This window comes from Camelus dromedarius, chromosome 2, assembly GCF_036321535.1.
Source record: "Camelus dromedarius isolate mCamDro1 chromosome 2, mCamDro1.pat, whole genome shotgun sequence".
NCBI classification, from domain to species: domain Eukaryota; kingdom Metazoa; phylum Chordata; class Mammalia; order Artiodactyla; family Camelidae; genus Camelus; species Camelus dromedarius.
In genome coordinates, this window is record NC_087437.1 from 21,261,547 (window position 1) to 21,284,502 (window position 22,956).

Here is a 22,956-nt window from a genome sequence, read left to right on the forward strand (position 1 = left end):
TGCTAGCTAGGCAAGGTCTAAGAAGTGCCTTGTATCAGAAACTCAGTTTTAGACATTCAGATCTACAAAGGTTTTTGTAAATTGAGTCATTTAAAAATTCCCATGGAAATTTATCCCTTAAGGAATGTAATCTTCATTTACAGAACATTTTATAGAACATTTATAGATAATTTTATATTTTTCTTTAAAAATTTCTTTAGTTTACATCTGGTTGTTTTATAAAAAGTTGGATTTTCTTAAAGTTAGATGTCTTTGTACAGTTGTGTAAGCTGCCTTGATTCTGTTACTTTTTTACTTACAGTATATTTTGTCTTGTTTCTGCTATAAAACCTTAACAATGAAAACAGTTTCAGACATGCACAGATGGTTGCTCCGTATGCTGGATGGTCAGGTTTTATTCCTACATTGAACATTTTTTAAAAAAATTAGAAAGTTACCACTGATTTTGCAGTAGGTAGAGTGGTAAGGAAAAATAGCCATATGGGATCATCCAAACCAAGTGATGTGGCATGTAGAAGTGGTGGACTGGGGAATTTAATTGGAGCTCCTCTGTGCTGCATGTAGAGTAAATAAGATTTGCTCTGCCATTGTTGGGTAGCACCCGACCTAGTTTAACTCAAGAGCCATGCAGATAACACAGGCAAGTATTTAGGATCTGAAAGAATCTGGATCTCACTGAAAATGAATTAGAGGTCTGTGACCAGCAATTTTAATGAAAACTAAACCAACACTTGTTATTTATTTTTAAAGTCAATGCAAGGGTGATCTCTGTAATAACTTTGCTACATGGAAAATGTTGAGGCTAGGGAAAATTTTAGGATTTTTTTTTTTCAGACATAACCTTAAAATGTGTGTTAGAAAAATGAATGTACAAAGTAAAATTTGCATCTTTTAAAGTACGGAACAGGGCAGTTCCAATTAACTGTAGATAATCAGATTGAGAGGAGGTTTCTAACTGGTAATGAGGTGATTTTGAAGATTTGGCATTCTTCATTTTAGATGTCTGTAGTTCATAAGTCAGAAGTTGGAAGTTCACGATAATTTCAACCTACTTGTGAACACAATTTTCACATAATTTACTGAGATCGTCCCTTTTAGAGATAAGAGTAAGGAGAAAGGAAGAAAGGAATTTGCTACAGTTAATTTAACCCTCTTTTCTTTTATCTCTTTATAGGACTTATGGTTTTTCCAAAACCAGTGACTGCTTTGGATTATTCATTCAGCAGGTCTGATCCACAGTCCTATAAAGGGTACATTGATGACCTTAAGAAGTTTCTAAAGCGTAAGTATGTTTTCTTAGAGTAAGGTGAAAGATTTTAGTTATTAAAGAAACCAGTACCAACTTACGATTACTTCTTAGAAACATTATTCTTAAGAGTCCATTTTATCTTTTCTCTCTCTCTCTCTTTCTATTAAAACACAGTCAACCAAGGACTTGGCAAGTAGGATTTATGATTAGTCATGAGAATATTCTAACTTACGGAAAGCACAGGGGCCTAAACCTAATGGGCAATTGATCTGATTTTTTTCCTGTAATAATTACATGAGTAAGCTCATTGAGACATAACATTTATATCTGCATTGAAATGAAAAGTACTTGACTAATAGAGCAAAACTATATTATAAAATAATGCCTCTAAGTATTTGGGTCTTTAGATCCAATTTAGTGTTTGTGGTGGTGGGTGCAAGGAATGGTGGTTATCATTTTTAAAAAAATGTCTTTATCAGTTGTGAGTTTTTTGGAGTTAACTGGCTTATAATAGCCATCCTGGCCCAGTTTTCCCTTCTGGTTTGCTTGGCTTAACTCCGTGGTATTAACATTCACACAAATAATCATCAGTGTCCTGACCTCTTGGTTCTTGATTGCCTCAGCTCTTCCTCAGCCACCCTCACCTGCGGTTGCCCTGAGAACTTGTGGGACTCCATTGCCAAGATCGCTGATGGGGCTACCCTAAGATGACCTTCTCCTTTCCTTGTTTCACTTGCCCTCGCTGTTCTTCTACCTCATTGGGACTTCCTGTTCACTGACCCTTTTGTTTTATCCCAGCTCCCTGACTCACCCCCAGCTTCCCTTCTTGTCAAGCTTATCAGTCCCATAGTTTTTCATTTCATTTTTTTTTTTAGAGAGGGATGGTAATTAGGTCTACTTATTTATTTTTTATAGGAGGTACTGGGGATTGAACTCAGGACCTCATGCATGCTAAGCATGCACTCTGCCACCTGAGCTATACCCCCCCCCATTTCATTTTTAATTTTGCCAGTACTCTAAAACCCCTTGCCTCCCAGTCCCTTTGTCATAAACTTGCAAATGGATGGGGCCATATGATGCTCTTACTCGAAACCATTTAATTCCTGGATGGAGCTCTTCCTTTGCACCTGACCTGGAGGACTGATTAGCTTTGTGAGTACTTGAACACCTCCCTCAAATGGACCTGATCCACTCCCTGGCAAACCCTGGATTTCCCTGGATAATTCTTTGAAGGGATTATTGCCAACCTCTACTCAAGCCTATAGCTCCTTTTTCCCCTTAACTCACTTTCTTCACGTAACCTGGTTTCCTCCTTCAAGAGCAAACAGAAACACTTGGTGGAAACTCCCTCTGTTTTCTCACTACCAGTGAAACACACCTTCAGTTGCAGCCATTGTCTGACATCCTCCTGTTCTGACCAAGGGAGCTGCCCTTATCTCACCTGAGGCCCCCTGTCCCTGTCATGCTTTGCATCATCCCCTCTCACTGTCTCAGGAACATTTTCTGATTACAGGTCCTTCTCACGTATGTTTAGCATCATGCCTTTATTGGATCCTTTTGTCAACATGCAGACATCCTCAACTGTCTCCTATCTCAAGTCAAAAACTTCTTGATCCCACATCTTCTACTGGCTACCTTCCTGAAGCTCTTTCCCGCTTACTATTTGAATAACTCATAGATGTTTTTGTGAGAGTATAATCCATGGTTTAAAAACCAAATAGTAAAGAAAGGTCTATGGTAAAAACAGTAGTTCCCTGCCCTACTCCTTGCTAGTCCTGTTAATAATTTATTCAACAAATACATTTTGAGGGCTTTTTTTGTGTCATGCACTCTTCTAATTTCTATCCATGAACAAATGAGAAATTTCATGGAATTTTTATAATCCAGTGGTGTATTAGAATGTAGTTAGTGCTGTGGAGGAAAGTAATACAGAGAAGGGTGGTAGGGAGAGTTCAGAGGGTTGCAGTTTTAAGCAGGGTGGTTTGGGAAGGCCTCATTGAAAGGGAATGTTGAGGGAAGACCTGAAGAGGAAGGAACTAGCCATGGAACTGTCCAGCAGTAGGTGTAAAGGCCCTGAGGCTTACCGTGTCCAGTGTGTTCAAGGTTCATCAAGGAAGCCAGAGGGGCTGGGTGGAGTAAGTGGGGAGAGAATAGTAGGGGACTGAGGTCAGGGAGTTAAAGGAGGACCAGTTTTGCAGGTCTTAGAGGCCTTTGTTGAGTTCTTTGACTTTCATAGTGACCAAGATGGAGGTTCTTAAGCAGAGAGTAACATCATCTCACTCAAAAATTTTTAAAGGATCACTTAGGCTGCTTTTTGAGACTTGACTATAGGGGGAACCAGGGGAGCTAGTTTGGAGGGTGTTAGAGTCCAGATGAGTGGAGGTAGTGTCTTGGCAAGGTTGGGAGCAGTGGAGGCTGTGAGAAATTGTCTGATTCTGGATGCATTTCCAATAGGAAATACCTTCATGTTTTTTACCTTTTTCTTACTGTATTTTTCTTCTATGTCTTTATTATATTTTTCTGATGGTTCTTGATTTATCACTTTTATGCATTGTCTTTACTTCCTGCCATGTTAGAAGAGGACTTAGCTCACATGACTCAGACCTTTCCCTAGCATCAGTTCGAAGGTAATTGAGTTACTATTTTTAGTCTCATTGTTGGTTGCCTTGTTGTACTTTGTCTTTGCGACCTATTCTATCATCTGTAGAGACTGTCCTCTGACTCCTTTATTTGTACCCTTGGTTACTTTTGGATTGGATTCACCTGTTTCTTGGCTCCTGCCTTTTTTTCTTAATTTACTCCCTAGTTTTGATGGCATATTCTCAAGTAACTTTATAAGAAAAAGATATATGAATAATATTCCGTTATATATATTATTACCACTATAGTATTTGCAGAATGAAGTCTTGCTGTTTGTGACAACTTGGACGGATCTTGAGGGCCTGATGCTAAGTGACGTGATGCTAAGACAAAGACAAAGACATGATCTCACTTATATGTGGAATATAAGAAGCAAAGCAAAACAAAACAAAAACCAAGCTCACAGAACAGATTGGTGGTTGACAGGGGCAGGGGGTGGGCGTTGTATGAGATGATGAAGGGGAGTCAAAAGGTACAAACTTCCAATTATAAAATCTAACGTGCAGCATGGTGACTGTGGTTGGTAATACTGGATTGCGTATTTGAAAGTTGCTAAGAGAGCAGGTCTTAAAAGTCTTCATCACAAGGAAAACATTTTGTAACTTTATATGAGGACAGCTGTTAACAGACTTACGGTAATCATTTCACGACGTTCAGTCATTCATTGTGTTGTACACCTGAAATGAATATAATGTTACATGTGGGTTATATCACAGTTTAAAAAAATTGAAGTTAAACAGATAAATTAAATTTTTAGTCCCTTTATTTCTGAATGTGACCTAATTCTGTTTTTATCGTTCATAGTTTAGCTATGAAGTTGAATTGGACTTTAGTTCCTTTGTGTTTGCCTTTTTCTTCTCTGCAAAATTGGTTTTTTGTCTGTTTTTTAAATATTCTAAAATTTTAGCGTTCTAAAAGTTCTGTATACTGGTGTCAGTTTCTAAAACATCACTTTGCTGGAAACTTGTTGAGGTCTTTCAGGATGAAGACTTGGGTTCTCTAGTTGAGGAAAATTATCTATTATTACTTCAAAATTCCCTCACCTCAGCTTTCTGATTCTCTTGCTAGAACTATTCATTAGTCATTGGATATTGGATCTCTTGTTTTTCTCTTACTTTCTGTTTTTACTTTATTATAATGAGGATTTACTTAATTACTTAATTTAATGTTTGAACCCCCACTCCCTCTTTTTCGAAACTTTCAGTTGTCATTGTTCTTAGAAATGCCTTTCTCATGTTTAAAAGATACAGTCTGTTGTTAAGAGATACATTATTTTCTCTTTTTCCTTTTTCCTCTAGATGCTAAGTACAATTTTAAGTTTTATTTTGTTTAGTTTATCTCTTTCAGATCTTCCCTACCCTCCCCCGCACCTTTTTTCCTTTTTTTTTTTTTTTTTTTTTTGATGGAGGGAATTAGGTTTGTTTGTTTGTTTGTTTTATAATGAAAGGACTGGGGATTGAACCCAGGACCTCTTGCTTGCTAGGCACATGCTCTACCACTGAGCTGTTGTTCCCTTTCCCCTTCCACCTTTCTTTCTCTTATGTTAGGCTTTCCTCAGGAGTATGGGGCTCTTTGATTACACTCTCTGGGTCAGTGGTCTTTCCATTCCCACTGTGCCCTGGATGAGTGGTCTTCATTCTGAACACTCATCATCCAACTCTTGTAATTAGAGCAATTTTGTGTAGAAGTGAAAGTTGACATCATAGAAAAATGGTCCCTGATGAACTGGCCTCTATCAGCAGGGGATATGCGGGAGAAGCCCTTGGGGGAAACTGGTGTAGGCCTTGAGTGTTTCCTGCAAAATGACCTTATGGTTGTGCCACGAAAGTCAAAAGGAAGTGATGAATTTCATAAGGTGCTATTCTATTGTGAAAGTTTCCCCCATCCCAATACCTGAGTCACTCTTGGCTTTCACAGGGGTACATAGTCCCCATGATATTCTAATTTTTGATAAATTTAAGATGAAACCAAAAATTTTGACAAAGTTTTCCCAAGGGAAGGATCCACACTTCCTTTTAAATGCATTTACTTTTGGTTCCTGTTTGGGTTGAATTCATTTTAGGTGGCCTCTTCCTGGTACCAGTTACACCCACACATCCACAGTTCTTACGAGACATTGTGGCACCCTGTCTTCCCTGTTTATTAGTGAGTGTCTTTCAGTAGCCCAAACTCACCGAGGCAGGGACCACAGCAGACTTGCTCACTGTTGTGCCACTTGTCCACACTGTTCCAGTACACAGCACATTTCTAAAAACCATTGTATATGTCTCACTCTCCTTTCTTTCCCATCTTCAAGTTGTAATCCTCGAGTCTATCTAGTTACCTCCGTCTCTGCTGAAAACACCCTTCTGTAAGCTAACATTAACTCACACGTTCGCCTTTACCTCTCATCTCTGTGCACCCCCTGTAGTGTGGGCTGCCATAGCCCTGTGTGTCTTCAGGCCCTGCAGTTATGATTTTATACTTAACACCTGTCTTCCCCACTACACCATAAGCTCCATAAGGGCAAGACTCTGATGCCCTTGTCCTCAACTTTGTATCTTTTGGGCCAAGAACATCAAAGGCATTCAGATAATGCTGTAGCTATGGCTGGTGCCACCTAATGGTGACAAAAGAAATTGATATGTAACCCAGTTCTGTATCATTGAAGTGCGGTACAGTGCAGAGCACTAGACATCTGTTAGAAGTTAAAGGAACAAACTTAACATTCTTTCCCTAAAATTATCCAGTAATTAGCAGTGCTGTTTTTGTCTTTGAAGAATATTATGCAAAGGATGATATGTTTCTGGTTGTGTTTAAGGTCCTTTCTTGGCTGATTTATACACACATACATGTTTCCTTTTTTAGCATATGACTTAGAAGAACAGAAGAATCTCACAGTTTGTACTGATGGAAAACTGAATGAACAGAAGGGTCCAGTTTACGTTGCATGTCCGTTTCCTCGTGCCTTACTTGAAGCATGCAGTGGTGTGGATGACCCCGACTTTGGCTACTCCAAAGGAAGCCCTTGTATTCTTGTGAAAATGAACAGAGTATGTACATATTTTATTGCTGCTGCTGCTTTTTTCTAATCTCCTCTATTAAGAAGCTGGCAACTATTTATTAAATGCTGTCTCACCTAGGGGTAGCTTGTGTAAAAGGCTAGCAGTGATACTGACCTTTGAAAAATTAATACAGAAAAAAACCAGTTGGTTCATAAATTAGTCATGGATTAGAGAGGAAAACAACTTTAGCTTTTTCCTTTTGGAACTAGCCATGTGCACTTAAGCATGGATCAGTGCTTCAGGGGTCCGGTGTTCTGGGGGTGACGCCCACAGCATCGTTGTATTAATGTGCAGTGCTCATCTTTGCATCCTGTATGGTAATTTAAAATCCCACGGCAAATCTATAAAGTTTTGTCTTGCTTAACCTTCTCTGGATTAGTAGCAAAGCATATTTTTATAGTATATGTCTATGTAATTAAATAGTAAAAGTACAAATAGAATTGTGTTAAAATGAGCTCAGCAGTGTTTTACTGTATGGTCTAGAGGAGGTGCCTAAACTGTATCACCATTAGCACATCAAGAAGCTAATGTTCTCTGCATCTAAGTAGTAATGTCTTGGGGTCATTGTGCAAGGGAAGGCGCTTCCCTTGTGTCATGAAGTGTCCCCAACCCTGCCCCGTGCTGCTCTATAAATGTATTGCAGAGTTGTGTTCTGGTACAGTTAACCTGTTGAGGCCTGCAAGGTCTGCCTTGAAGAGGGAGGTCATTCCTGTTCATTTACTCAGAGAAAAGGCAGTTTCCTAAACAGACTCCATCCTCTCCTCCCCCACCCCCACCATTAGGTTCTGATTATGCCATAGCACTCTAGGGATCATTCTGAAACATTGCCTGATACATAGTGCTCAATAAATGATGAGTGGGATGTTTTAGCAAGAGAAAGAATTAAGGTTAACAAAGTGGAGATGGAGCTGAAGACTAGGTAGACAGGGAAGTAGGAGCAAGTAAACAACTGTTTCAAGGAGATGCCTATTCTTTCCCCAGAAATGCTGTGGGAGCTTCTATAATAAAATAGAAATGGGTTTTCATAATCCACACGAGATGATCCTTGTAGTCATATACAGTTATCCCTCGGTATCTGTGGGGGATTGGTTCCAGGACCACTAAGGATAGCAAAATCTGGGGGTGCTCAAGGCCCCTATATAAAATGGTGTAGTATTTGCATGTAACCTACACACATCCTCCCATACACTTAAAATCATCTCTAGACTACTAATAATACCTAATTCAATATAGCGAATTCAAGTTTTGCTTTTTTAGAACTTCTGGAATTTTTCCCCCTGAATGTTTTTGATCCAGTGTTGGTAGACTTCACAGATGTGGAGCCTGTAAATAGGGAGGGCCAACTATACTGTGAAACTAGATGATCCAGCTTGTTAAGATAATTAAATGTATTCTTTTTAACAGGATTAAATCCATGTAATACTCCTGGGAGTATCTTCACAACACCTAGATTGATAGAAAAATCTGTTTCCAGTGTAAAGGCAAGAGAAGTTTCAGTGCCTTCTCCCTTAGGACCAGTCCTCTGTTTATATTCTTTGTCAGTATGTCCTTTAAATGTTCAGGGTCTAAGATTATTCTTGCTGATAAGGACAGACCTTTATAGGTGTGGCAGGAAGACATCAGGCACAGGGAAATCAGTGATGAGATGTTACCCACATTTGTAGGCAGGGCATTTAGTCCCAGTAGAGTTTGTTCCAAAGTCATTACAAGGGCAAGGATAGTTACTGCTCCTGAAGTTATTATTTAGGTTGCAACAGTATTTGTCTTTTGGGAGGAGTATTTATATTTTACAGGCATTCACATGTAAGATGCACGTAAGATCAAAATGCTAGAAAGTCCTCTCACAAAATAGATAAATATGTTATCATTCATACAGAGTTAGTTATATCAACTACTTACACACTAAGTAGCCTCGTTACATAGAACTGAATGACGCTGAGAGTCTTAAAATGGGATTCTCCCAACGTATGCGTTTTGTAGAGCAGACAGATTTGAAATATGGTGGGGCTCTGTGGAAGCCTTATGGAAGCATGTGGTAGGGTTGTGACCAACTATATTTTCATGAAGACCAGTTAGTCATTAAACTACCTCTGCAGTTCTTATTTTCGTTAATGATTTGTTCATATATATAATGAAATTTAAAGGTTTCTGTTTTAAGGGTAGCAAATTGCAATATCTGTTTTGGTCAATTCTTGGGTAACTGATTTATTTTCTAAATTGCCCCAGTATTATAATAAGATGGCTAATTGGTAGAGATTATTGTCTTGAAAAGCCCATTCTAATCTTCTAAAATAAAATTAAAGGGCAGATGTAACGGGGTTTTAATACAGTGTTAGTAGTCATCTCAGCCCTTCCATCCCTGGTCCCCAGCAATAAAGGAAGAGGTTCTGTGTATACATTTGTGATGTTTCAATTAATCAATTTTTCTTTACCATAGATAATTGGATTAAAGCCTCAAGGAGAACCAAGGATAGAATGTATTTTGAAGGTTAGTATTCAGAAAATAATCCAATTTCTGTTAAAGCTTTAGTGTGTCTTAAGAGTTCTTTAAAAGTCCAACGAGGTTAGTCATCTTTTTTCCTTCCCTGTCACATTTCCCAAGTCCATTGTATTGCCATTCTTAGAAGACAAGAACTCCACCAACCTTACCAGCCTAGGGGGTAGCCCCTCTCTATTTGCTATTGATAATTCAAAAAGACTTGTTTTCCATTGGCATTTGATTTCATATATTTGGCCTTTGTATTTAGATATACCATGTTTCATTGATTCTGAGATTCACTTTCTTTTTTTTTTTTCTGGCTTAGTAACACTGAAATTGGGGTTGGCCTTATAATTCATAGTGTCTTAATGGTGTATAAGAGTTTTTCTTTCTTAATAGTACATAGATCCGTTATATCCATGGCATCTGAGATTTAATGAAACATGATACGTTTTCCTTAGAGTAGAGGCATTATTTTGGTCTCCTATCCTTACTTTATTTTTTCCAGAGTGCTGTGCAGTTTTCATTTCATAATTTCTTTTGTTTTCTCTCCATGCTGCAAAGTGCAACTAAGACAGATATGTAAATGATGGGTAAGAGTTCTTAGGAGAGACTGTTAAATTGTACATTCCTAATTTTATCGTTGTGTGAAATACTAGCATTCTAACTCCGTTATATGTTAGAAATATCTTACTTGAAATGTTACGTTGAAATCACTTCTAAAGTTGTCTGTGAAAAAAAAAAAACCAGCTGTAATTCCTTTTAACTATGAATGGATTTCTCACTTAGCCAGGAGCTTCTTGCTGGGTGGTTCTCGAATCTGGTCATGCGTCAGAATCACTTGGAGGGCTTATTGGGTCCCAGTCCCACAGTTTCTGACTCAGTAGGTCTGGTGTGAGGCCCCGAAACTTGCATTTCTCACTGAAGTTTCTGCTGATGCTGCGGGTCTGGGACCCACACTTTTGAGAACTCCCATTTCAGAGTATCCTTATTTATTTATGTGGAGTATTTATTCACTGTTTAGGGTAGAATAAAAAGCCAGGAAGTTTGTGGTTCTCATCTGAGTCGAAGTATGCATGTGGGATCATAGACAATTCACTTTATCTCCTTATGCCTTAGTTAGCTCAGCAGGAAACTTGGAGAAAAAAACAGAATCTCACTTAAAACCAGATGCTATGTCTAAGGCGAGTTTTTCTTGGTGTACAAATCCTTCTAAAAATCTAGTGAGCATCTAGTGTTATCTTTTTAAGACAGAAGAAAACATTACGGCCACAAGACAGATTTAGAAAAGTATTGTGTAACTCTGTGATCCCCCTTGCTTGCAAGTCTTTCCAATAGAAAGTTCCCGAGGCTGGACACAGGGCTTCAGCCAGGTGGAAGTGATGGTTTTATGCCAGTATCCTGTGTACAGGAGATTTTGCCTCTGCATGTGAGCAGACCCCTGAGATACTCTTGAAACAGTGGGTCTGTGGAGCCAACACCACCAAGAAAGGAAACATACACACATGAATTTTGCAGAAGGGCAAAAGCTTTCTTCTCCTAAGGGTTCCATTCTGTAAGCCTTTGGCTGGTATAAACAACTCCATGTAACTCTTCCCTTGAGATTTTAAATGGATTTTTCTCCTTGTTTATCCATTATGTATCCTTTACTTCTAGAATAGTTGGGGGAAATGCTAATGAAACTTTCTGGACTTGGATATCTGTTTGCTGTCCCTTTTGTTGTGAAGAATTACGTGGAAAGTACAGAAAATAACCAAAATAGATGGGGGTTTTGTTTTATTTAGTTGTGGAATATTTTTGTTTTTAGAAAAACGTGAAATTGGAAGAAATGTTTGTAAAACATTGCATTTTACTCCCAGGCTAGACGCAAAGGAGTAATCAGGTGGGATCTATTAAAGTTTAGAGACGCGGCTCTGAACAGACGGAAACATGTGCTGTGTATCTTTATAATGCTGTTTTCCATTAGGTTTGCCTATATCAGGTGTTCTTTACTGTAAATTCTTTAGCTGAATTACTTTTTATGTAATACATTTGTCTTTTATTTTGTCTTGCATCCTTAACTTTGATCTGCTTTAATTGCTTTTATACAAGTTAAGAGTCCTGGAAACACTAGAACGTTGATGACAGAGCATGCTCTTAGAGGTGGCCTTTAATTTTAAAGAATGGTTCCTACAAAAGATGTAACACTCATATGTATGAATTTTTTCCGGTATTTTATCTTCTTACAAAATAAACTTTATTTAAGAAAAATTAGAAAAATGCAGAAGGAAAATTATAGGTAAATACTACCCAGAGATTACCACTGCTTAGAACATTCCGTTTATATTTTTCAAGTCATTTACAGGTGATGACTGTATAAAAGAAACAAAATACATTAAATTTAAAACTTTATTTTGTTTTCAGTGGAACTTAGTGCTAATGGGCTCTTGGACTTAGTTCATAGTTTCCAGTATCATTCCATTTGTGTTGTGTAGAAAAACCGTGATGTGTAGTTTTGCCCTAAAATATCTCATCATTTTCAGATATGCATTTTATTATTTTGCAATTTCTAAATGTTTATTTTCACAGAAGGTATAAAACACAAGTTTAAGTAAAAGCCTGCCAACGTTATGGTCTAGGTACAAGCCAAGAGAGCCTTTAATTGAGCATGTGACCTTAACTCGGAGCCTCCGTTCCCCTCGCTGTGGTTGATCGCATGCACTTAAGGGTTGTTCGGCCCAAATGAGGTAGATATCAGTTGAGTGTGGTATCTGCTGGAGTACACCCTGAAGTGCTCTGAACTGTAGCCCAGAGAAGACCAGTTAAGGGGAACGTCTCTGTTGCTGTGAACTGAGCTCAATATATTAAGGGAAAGTAGGTTACACAAAAGTAATTAATGGAAAAAAGCACTTACGTGTAAGTGATTATTGTTTTCTCTCCTAAGTGAATGCTATTTTAGACTTGCAACTTTTTAAAATTAAGGAGTACAAACATAGGGTGGTGTCTGAATAGTGATTGACAGTGGCTCCTGCAGTTTGTCTTGGCCTTGCTGTCTCCTGTTCTTTTCTCATGTCTGTGACCTGGACTGTTGCGATGTTCCCTCTTTGTGGGTGTCATCACTCTGTGCTGTCTTGCCTGACTCACTTGTCCACGTGCTCCTTCATGAGAGCTAAGTGAAGTAAGCGGAGAGTAGGGCTTCCCTTACAGGAGAGTCTTAGTTTTGCTATAGTGTTTATGTTTGCTTTCAAAAACAGACATCAGTTTATTCAAAACTGGAGTTCAAACATTTAGTAATGTTTTATTTTAAATTAGTGTTAGTAAAGTTGCCACTGATTTTAATTATTGTTCCTCTGTTACCTACTCAGTATGTGTTAAACTTAGTCATTAATATTAGGCCTATTGAGAATGTGTTACATGAGAGTTTGCATAAATTGTTTACGTTTCAAGAATACTGGATTTGTATATGTTTCATCACGTTTATCAGTTTTTTGGAGATGTAGTTTATACAGTATTATATATAAGTTACAGGTGTACATCAATGATTCACTATTTTTAAAGATTATACTCTATTTATAGTTATTGTAAAATATTGGCTATAGTCCCTGTGCTGTGCAATATATTCTTTTAGCTTTTTTATTTTATACATGGTAGTTTGTACCTTTTAACCCCCTTGTCCTCCCCTTCCCTCTCCCCACAGGTAACCACTAGTTCATTTCCTATATCTGAGAGTCTGTTTCTTTTGTTAACATCAGTTTTTTAAGTACATGGGATGTAACTGCAGTAGACATATAATACTTTTAATTGCTTTACGTATGGTCATAGAATACTTCAAGGGAAATGTGTTATTTAAATTGGTTAAGAAGGATATTTCTTCGAATACTTTAAATTTTCCCTAACAGTTTTTGTTAGCTGTATCATAATTTCTCCTTCTGGTTACAGTTATCATGGTTGTTAATCAAGTGAAACTTTTGGTCCTGCTGCCTCCCAGGCCCGAGTGGTACATTCTAGGTTGGGGAGGCTGTTCCTTTCCAGTCTGGAAGCACAATATTTCATTCATTTTAGGGATACGTTGGTCCCTAACCTACTGGTACATTCCTGCTGTCAGGCTGGAGAACTGGCATTTGGTAGTTGGAAGGCAGATAAGATTTTACAGACAGTACATGAGTAGATCTGGCTGTAAGTTAAAAGGGATTGTCAAGGAGAAGTGTATAGGATATATCAGGAAATCAGCATAGCTTGTGTCAAAGGGTTTAAGTCACCATGAGTAAGTCTCTTTTCAAAAATACACTTGTAATTATTGCATTTGGAGCAACATTGTAGTTTCTCCATACTGTCCTTAATTGATACTGCTTTAATAAAAATGCTTTTTGAAAAACTTTTCTGTGACCTAAATAACATTTCTTTTGCTTTCAACTTTAGAGTGAAAAAACAACAGTTCTAGCCACTTACCCTCCCAATGGAAACATAGACTTAAAATATTTTCCGTATTATGGAAAGAAACTGCATGTAAGTATTTAGAAGTTCTTAAGTGGTTGTGACTCTTGGGAAATTGGCACATCTGTATTAAAATGTCAGTTGTCTGGGTTAGGTAGACGTGTGTAACTTGTGCATCATCTCTTCTGGTTTTTAAGTACAAATGGTGATGGCAAACGGAGACTCCAGATCTACAGCTGAGAACACAAAACTCAAGTAGATTTTAAAGGATTATTATTTTCAAAATACTATTTTCTCTTTCATTACTTAAGAGTGTGCTTATTTAAAGAATATTGACACCAGAAATTGACACATTGTAATTTACTATACTTCAATTTAAAAAAATTTTAAAAACTTAAAGAATATAAGGAAGTAGTAAAGAAATAAAAAAGCTCAATACCCAGAGACAACTGTATTGTAGTGTAATTTCTTCCATATTTTTTCTTTAAGAATATGTATGTAAATAGTATTTTATATACATACTTTTAAAACTTTATTTTGAAATTATTTGAAACTTAAAGCGGCTAGAATAGTACAAGGAATTCCTACAGACCCTTTGCCTGGATTTCCCAGTGTTACTATTTTCCTTCATTTGTCTTGCCAGTCTCCACTTGCATGCAACCCCTGAACCACTGGCACTAAGTTATAAACATGATACCTCTTTATACTAAGTACCTTAAATGCTCTTAACATTAAATTTGCTAAAAATAAGGACTTTATCGTATATAATCATATAGTTACCAAAGGAAATTAACATTGATAACTCTATTATAATTATCCCATCTACAGCCCTTGTTGAAATTTCACCAGTTCTAGTAATGTCCTTTATTGCAAAAGAAAAGGTGTTTTTCTGATCCAGGTGTTACACTGTTGCATCTTTCGTCACATATAGCCTGAAACATCTCAGCCTGTCTGTTTCAGGCCCTTGTACTCTTCAGAGATGAGTATGGGCCCTTTTGGGGGCTCATTTTGTTGTTTTATATTCTTCAATTTGAGTTTATCTGATGTTTTTCATGAGTAAGTGTAGGTTGTACATTTTTGGCAAAAATGCCTCAGAAGAAATGTTAAATTCTTTTCAGAATAGCGTATCAGGAGAGATGTGCTGAGTGGTCCCATTAATGGTGATGTTAACCTCAAACACTTGGTTGTGGTGGTGTCAGCCAGGTTTCTCCACTGTACGGTTTTTCTTTTTCTTTTTTTCCTTTGTAATCAATAAGTATCATATTGGGAGAATAGTTTGAGAGTCTATAAAATTGTTTCTCCTATAGCTTTAGCATTTGTTAATTCTTTCCTGAATTAGTTCCAATAGAATTGTTCCCAAATGTTTTTTTCTGACTCTGTCTTTCCTTTTTCCATTTACTACTTGGCATTCCTCTATAAGGAAGCACTTTTCCTTCTCCACCATTTATATGAGTATATTCTCATGGATTTTTATTTAATTCAGGGGTTATAATAATTTATTTTGGTGCTCAAATTGTCCCTGATTTGGCTGGTGGGAGACCTTCAGGCTGGCTCTGGTTCCTGTGTCCTTTTGACATGCTCCTATGCTTTTTATAGCATTTCTTTACTTTCTGGCACAACGATGTTCCAGGTTCATTTTGTACTTCCCTGCCTCAAGCCCTGGAATCAGCCCCTAGTTCCTTTTAGTGAAGAATTGTGTTTAGAAACCACAGTGATGACAAAACAATTATGAGTATATTTGTACCAAGTTACACAGCAACCATTAGTAAGGATATGAGAGACCTAAGGAACATAATCAGTAAGGTAGATCTTCTGCATGTTCATCAAACATACTAATAGATAGATAATAAGATATATATCCTTGGCAAGCAGACCTGGAACGGTCACAAAAGTTTATTAAAAAATGCATCCTAAAGTTTCATAAAATAGAAATATGTTACAGTACATTCTTATCACTATGCAGTAAAACTAGAAATTATTAAATGGGCCCTTCCAGAAAAGGAGGAGGTGGAAATTTTCTATTGTAAACAACTCTTGGGTTAAGGGAGGAACTCAAACCAAGATTATAGAATATCTAAAAAAAATAATGAAACACAACATAATCACGGAATACATTTAAAGCAGCGCTAAGAGGAAAATTCAGTCATAAACACTTTCATCAATAAAAATTAAAGTGAAAATTAATATCCAGCTAAGGGAAAAAAGGTTGAGGATAGAAAATAATAGATCTAATTAATAAATTAAAATCTTGTTTTTAATTTTACCAAAAAACCCAACTCCTTGATAAAATGTAGATAAAGTTACTGTAGAATTTGAATTAATGTATTTTCCTTTATCTGCCAGGTGAACTATCTACAGCCATTAGTTGCTGTCCAGGTCACCTTTGAAACTAACAATGCCATAAATGAAGCCACAGTTGAGTGCAAGATTGATGGATCACCCAACCTAAAAAACCAGGATGATCGCGACAAGTTTTTGGGACGAGTTGCATTCAAAATCACCGCACGTCCATAGTAGGAATTACAGTATCTCCACAGAGTAAATGTTGTGTTGTCTGTCTTCATTTTGTATCAGCTGGACCTGTCATTCCAGAATTATGAGACCACCTTGGAGAAGGGTGGAGTGGTACATGACACTGGGGTAACATCACAACGTGCTTCCAGATCATAGTGTTCAGTGTCGTCTGAAGTAACTGCCTGTTGCCTCTGCTGCCTTTTGAACCATGTTGAACCCTGTACAGTCACCAGATGGAGACTGTGAGCACCTGGTTCTGAACGTGGAGGATGGGGAGGTCTTGTCCAGTTTTTATGTGGTTTAATTGCCAAGTGTCTAAAGCTTAATGTGCTGTGCTATGTAAATATTTTATAGATTTAACACTGGTTAACTGTCATACTTTGATGCCAGCAAAGTTTTAGGGGATAAAATGATACCTGGCCAACATCTAATGACTTTATAGCCGCAAGAAATGTGGTGTGTGAAGAAATTCTGTAGAAGGAAAATAAAAATGGATTTGAAAGGTTGTCTTGGGTTTTTTGTAAAATTATTTTTTACATACTGAATCAGCCTGTGGGTCTTTTTGACTAAGAGTATAACGTTTTTCTTGCAAAACATGTAAAAACAAAACAGAAAAAAAATGGGATTATTTTTAGTGCTGGGACTAAATATTTTAAAGTATTAAGATTAAAGTATATTAGACTATAGATTAAAAACAACATTTTTAGGTTAGCCAGTAGGAATATGCACCTGATTTTTTATGAAATGAAATTCTTAAGATTTAAATTGTATAATAGTTTGTGAAATTTCTTATTACTGCTTTTATTTAGCAGACTGTGGATCCTAATAAAAATACAAATTAAGAAATATAAAACCTTTGAACTCATTCAAAACATCAAACCAAACTGTAGTTTTACTTCAGTATTCTTTGATTAGTGTCGTGACATACATCCTCCTTCAGTCTAAGGTGTTTGGCATGGTTCTTTTCACAACGTGAGCTACTTTCTTTGTTGAGAAGGGTGTGTATCCCATGTGATCTCTGGTTTTTTTAAAGTCTATTTTTTATTGTTACTTTTCTCCTTAAAAAAAAAAAAAAAAAATATATATATATATATATATATTCTTGAGGTTTTCTTTGTATTATTGCGAGCCAGGACAAGGGGGACCCTACCCAGCTGTCTTGGGAACGGCTGTCTGGAGAAAACACGCATGCTCCGGTGGCCTTGGCTGACCAGAAGGGCCTCCGTGGCCCAGGGCAGCCCCCACACTCTGGTAGTGGGCACTCAGCCCCCTTTGCAGACCTGCTTACTGCTCTGTCACTAAGATCTTGGTGATAACAGATTTTCATTTTAGCAGTCTCCTTTGCAAGTGAAAAGAATGATTCTTGGAGTTGTTAAAGCAGACCTTTTTCTTGATTTTTTTCTCTCCCCTGTCCCTGCTGCTCAAGTGGGGTCATGGGCTGCAACTAGGACAGCACTTCAGTTGGCCCAGTGTAACCAGGTCCTCAGTAGCTGTCAGCTTATTGAATATCTGGTTAAATTTGTGTTTTTGTATCTTTTGAAGTGTAGTGTGGATGGAATTTCTGTTTTAATAAGCTTAGGTAAAAGCAAACTAGTTCTCAGGACATGTAACAAGAATTGAGAGATCCACGATGGGTGAGTGGGGTTTGGAGGGAAATTTAAAAGAGATACACATCTGTGCCTCCTTGGTTCTGAAGGTTGCGTGTGGCTCAGCCCCTGACAGCCGTGACTGGAGCTCACCTACCCAACTCTTCCCGACTCTGTTTTGTACTGAAATTAGGGGAGTTTAGCAACTTTATCACAAACCTGCTGTGGGCCAGGTAATGAGATGCCAGACTCTGAGGGTGAAGAGAGAAAAAGCCATGGTCTCTTGAAGATCTTAAACTAGGAGGGAGCAGCTCTGAGACGGATTTGTCGACAGGATGCAGGTGCGTGCAAGGGGCCGAGAAGGCGGGGAGGCCGGGTTATTCCAGAGGTTGCTGGAGACTGGGGAGGGGCGGGATCTGTGTGGGGCCCCGTGAAGAGGCTGACTAGGAATGAAGGGGGCCCTGGACGTTCTTTGGGTCTGTGTTTCTGCTACATTTCAAGTTTTCCTCAGAACTTCTCTGGGCATCTTGTTAACACATAGATTCTGATTCCATAGGAGAGATTCTGTACACTCAGCAACCACGTAAGCGATGCCTGGCTGCTTGGTCACAGACCACAATTCAAATAGCAAGGGACAGAGGACTCAAGACAACCAGCCACGTGCCCTCAGCGGTCGAGTCTGGCACTAGTTGGACTACCGGATGGAAAAGATTCAACTGTTGGTTGACTTTTGCTGATATTTAAAATTCAGCAGGTATGTTCTATTTCTAGCTCCAAGAAAATTATGGCTTATATCTCCAAGCTTTTTTTTCTGTTTTTAATACAAATGAACTCTTATTTTGAATCACTTCTGTGGATGGGAGGGAACAAATTACTGTGGAGTTCAGTCTGTCCCACTTTGGACACACAGGCCCTCAGCCTTAGACTGTCAGAGGGTCTCTTAGTAGGGTTTTTTGTACAAGATACTCTGTACCTCGAATGTGTGTCGTTTGTCTTGTAGCATAAGCCCTGTTGTCCTTTCTTAGTGGAAACCCCCCGTGCGTGCAGTGATGAGATACGGGAGGCTGGTCTGCCCTCTTTGCAAAATCCAAGTGTAATAGGACCACCTGTGAGGAGGACTTCCCAGGTTGTGTGTGGAGTCTGCCAAAAGAGGGGACGTTCAGGTGGAACTCGAGGTCAGTCATGGTAGAAGGAGAGGGAGAGGAATCGGTGTGAAATCCTGATGTGCATCTGACTGCTGAGAAGCCTTCGGCCGGGGGCTGAGCCTTCAGAGCCAACTTGTAGGAGAGTTTCCAAGGGCTCCCCCTCCCTTTGGGCTGGCAGATTTTCCTGCCAGTGTTTCCTTCCTGGTGTCTGGAAACAGTGTGTAACTACGGTTTTGCTGCTATGTTGGAGGATTGTTTATCGCTCAGAGAGGGGCGGGGTAGGAAAGGAGCTGAAAGTCTCCTGGCCGCCTACAGCCTTGTGCAGCGGGTTTGTATGGAAGGCGGGGGTCACAGATATGTGAATTTGAAGTACCCAGTCCACGTGGAGTTTTTTCTTGCTTTAATAAAGTTGTCAGGTTGGAGTTTAAAGAAGGCTGAGCAGAGTTTTGTAGCTCCATCAGTTCCCGCATGGAAGGGCTGTGTTTTGAGCAGTGAGTCTTTGTGTGTGCCTCCTGAGGCCAGCCCACGGGGTAGCTGGTGCCGCAGAGGGAACCTGTTCCCAGGAGGGCTTCCTTCACGTTTGAGGTCACAGAGATCGGTCAGTGCTTTGCAAACAAACAGATTTCTTCACATCCGAGACTTGTCCTTCGAGTAAGTCCCTTGAGAACTTTTCAGGAATGGTTTTTGGATTTGCTTACAGGAGCGTGGGGCAGTATTTGACCACTGTTAGAAGTGGCAGGATTTGTCCATCGAGGATGGACTTGCTTTTTAGAAACAATCAGAATTCACTAGGGAGTCAAGATGGCAAGGGCTGGTTGAAAAACATCGCCTAGATTGATAAGAGAATGTCTCCTAACCCACACTTAGATTACTTGTGTGGCCTGGGGATGACTCAGAAGGGCCTGAAGGATGAATTGGATTTGACTGGTAACCAACCAGCTAGTGACAGGCTAGCATTAGTTTTGGATTTGCTTGAAGACGAGGCCACTCTATCCACTCAGATAGGAGTCTGTCTGGAATTGGCAGAGTACACAGTCCTGCTGGTGGCAAAAGACCCTGGGAAAGCCAGGAGGCAGGGCTGCTGGCTCAGGTGAACTTGGGATGGTACCAAGCTCCCTGAGAACTCTGCTGCCACACACGCTTCCGGTGCCCCTTCTGTCCTGCAGGTCAGAGCCTCCAATCTCTAATGCTAGAGCCCAAGGGCAGTGAGGGCTGCCATGAAGTGGCAGGGTGGGTGCTGAATTTTTTTTGGCATTAGCCTCGTTCCTTGTGATCCTTCCCTCTGGGTGGCTGAGAATGGCTGGGGATGGTGTGAAAAGGGTGGACTTTCTGCAGAATTATGTGTGTCCTCAAATAAGGGCTCTCCTGGTGGGGAAGGGAATTGAGATGTGTTGAGGGACTGTATGGCAGGGTGGAGGGTGGTCAGTGGTGCCTGGGATGAAGGTGAGGGCCAGGGAGGAGGGACTGATGAGGTGTGGCAGGTGAAGAAGCTGACGGAGGTGACCACCGATTCAGTTAGCGCACTCCTTGCCAGCACCCCCTTTCTCTCAGCTGAACAGAAGGTCAGCTTCTGGAGGCCACCAGCTTGGAGGTAAAGGGAACCCACCTCATCAACAAAGACAACTCTGTAAAGTTGCTGGCAGTTAATGGGAATGAATGGATTCATTCGTTAAAAAATATTTATTGAGCGCCCAGTGTGTGGCAGGCACTGTGTGCTAGGACCTTGGGACACACTGGGGAGTGAAAACGACCCCTGCCCCGTGGCACCGACAGTAGACGGGCAACTACAGGAAGGCCGAAAGTGCTTCTCATGGGCTCTGTGCGTGGTGGCGTCCCCTCTGCTCTTCCAGGAGGTGATGGCCTCTGGCCGCCAGTGCCGAGGCCAGGGTAGGTAGGTCCGCATGCTGTGCTTCCCTCGGCCGCCCGCGCTCAGCAGGTCTGGGGAGCCTCTTTCTGAGGAGACATGTTGAAACTGACTTCCAATGGCTTTAACTCTGAAGCCGCTCAGAAAGCTGGCAGTACCGTGTCTGCACACACAGTCCTCAGGACCCTTGCCTCTGAGACAAAGGATTGTAGAAGATTCTGTCAGATCCTTAACAGATAGCTCCAGTGGACAAGAGGGTTAGCCTGTGTAGCATGCAGAATTTTAAAAATCCCTATTAGTTGGAAAAGAACATTGTGATGCTGATAGTTGTGTTGCAAGTCTAAGAAACGTATTAGGGTTTAAAAGTAGTGCAAGGGCTCCTTGAAAACCTCACCAGTGGTAGTTTGACTGTCATCTGGATCCCTCAGAGAAGCAGCTCTGTCCCAAAATCCATCTGAGGAAGTTTGTTAATGAGGCATTTTAAGTAAAGCGGTTCCCTAACAGACCCGAAGCATCAGCCACATCCGGGGAGCCCAGCCTCTGTGACAGCTTTACTAGAAGAACCCCAGCTAGTGATTTTCTCCTGTGTTCAAACTGCAGGTGCACACAGCAGCCCCCGGCCCATTTCCCATTCTCACAGTCTGAATGGGTTTCCATGATGAGCCTTGTGATTAGGGGTGGCCCGGGCCGCACGGGAGCTGGTCACAGCCTGTCCTCTGGGCCGGGTGCAGGCACACCCAGTCCGAACTTCTAGAGGATGGCTTGGTACCATTTTCACTTCTCTCCATGTACTAAAGCGCCATCTTTTGTGTGTCTCATAATCACTCTGAAATGAGTGGTCCTCTGAGGCAGCACACGACTGTCCCCCACCTGCCAGGAGGGTGCCTCTGTCCACTGCCTCTGTGCCTGCCTGCTGTGTTCGCAGGCCTGTCCAGGCAGCGGCCCTTCTCTGTTCTATCTAGACCTGATCATTTGTGCTGTTTTGTGATGCCGGATTAGCAAGTCTGTGCAGTGTGTATTTTTTTCTAAGCTGTGATTGTCAGGGCCTAGAGCCCAGAAGCCTGGGCCTTTGGTCTCCTCCCCTCTGACCTAGTGCCACCTGTGACATCCAGCTGTCCCTGCACTCGTCATTTACCAGGCTGACTTCTGGCCGTATTCACTTTGCCCCTGTTCCTGAGGGATTTTGCTCAGAAGTCAACATTTCTGCACAGGAATTCATAGTTTACCCTGAAATGCCTGTGACGCAGGGAGTGCAGAGGTGAGGCTGTCGTTCTGTAAGGATGGAGACTAGTCCAGCCTAGGACCCTCTGACTTTTTAGTGGAGCCACACTAGAAATTCAGGTGCTCCAGACCTGCTGGCCCATGAATTCCAGCATTGCAGTGCGCTATGGGAAAGTATGTGTATTTTTATCAGCACCTGATCTGCCACCACTGTGTTGAACTTCAGAGCAGTACCTGAAAACAGTGCTGCTGCTGGGATGCAAATGCTTTTGCTTTTAAGTGGGTCTTCTCCAGCAAGGCTGCTCTGTGTGAGTGGGGGTGTTCGTGGTCTCTGCCTGCCCTTACTCACTCCTGCCAGGCCTGGTCACCCACCGCCCCTGGAGTTCCACACCTCAGTCCACACGGTCCCGGTGGGGTGCCACACAGACCTGTTTCCCAGACCAAGCTCATCTGCGTGCCCTTCCCAGCCACACGGGTTGGACCAGGCCGGTCCACAGAGAGTGAACCCCAGGCCAGGAGAAGCACTGACCCCTGGGCTAGAGGACCGGAGGGCAGCGAGTAATCCCACAGCTGTGGGGGACCCATGCTATCACCAACCTGGGAGAGCTTGTCTGAGAAGGAAACCCATAGGGTCGAGAGGTGGGCAGGGAGGCCAACACAGGAGACTGGTGGGCACAGTCGTGCCACCTTCAGACACTGCCTATTGGGGACCCCATTTTCGAAAAGACATGGCCCTCCCTGGGAGAGACTGGGGGAGGAGGAAAGGGCTCTGTCTAGGCCTTAGTCTTTCTTTGCTGTGCA

At 40.6% G+C, this 22,956-nt stretch overlaps 1 protein-coding gene across 1 annotated transcript in view; it reads left to right on the top strand.

Moving 5' to 3' along the window:
- ATP1B3 (ATPase Na+/K+ transporting subunit beta 3) overlaps positions 1-16,845 on the top strand; it is a 37,745-nt gene extending 20,900 nt beyond the window's left edge. The window contains exons 3-7 of the mRNA XM_031446185.2: positions 1,175-1,282; positions 6,737-6,921; positions 9,371-9,421; positions 13,811-13,897; positions 16,169-16,845. Coding sequence (XP_031302045.1) covers positions 1,175-1,282; positions 6,737-6,921; positions 9,371-9,421; positions 13,811-13,897; positions 16,169-16,339 — 602 coding nt within the window. The 3' untranslated portion in view covers positions 16,340-16,845. The remainder of the gene's footprint in view (positions 1-1,174; positions 1,283-6,736; positions 6,922-9,370; positions 9,422-13,810; positions 13,898-16,168) is intronic.
- The last annotated feature ends 6,111 nt before the right edge of the window (positions 16,846-22,956 follow it).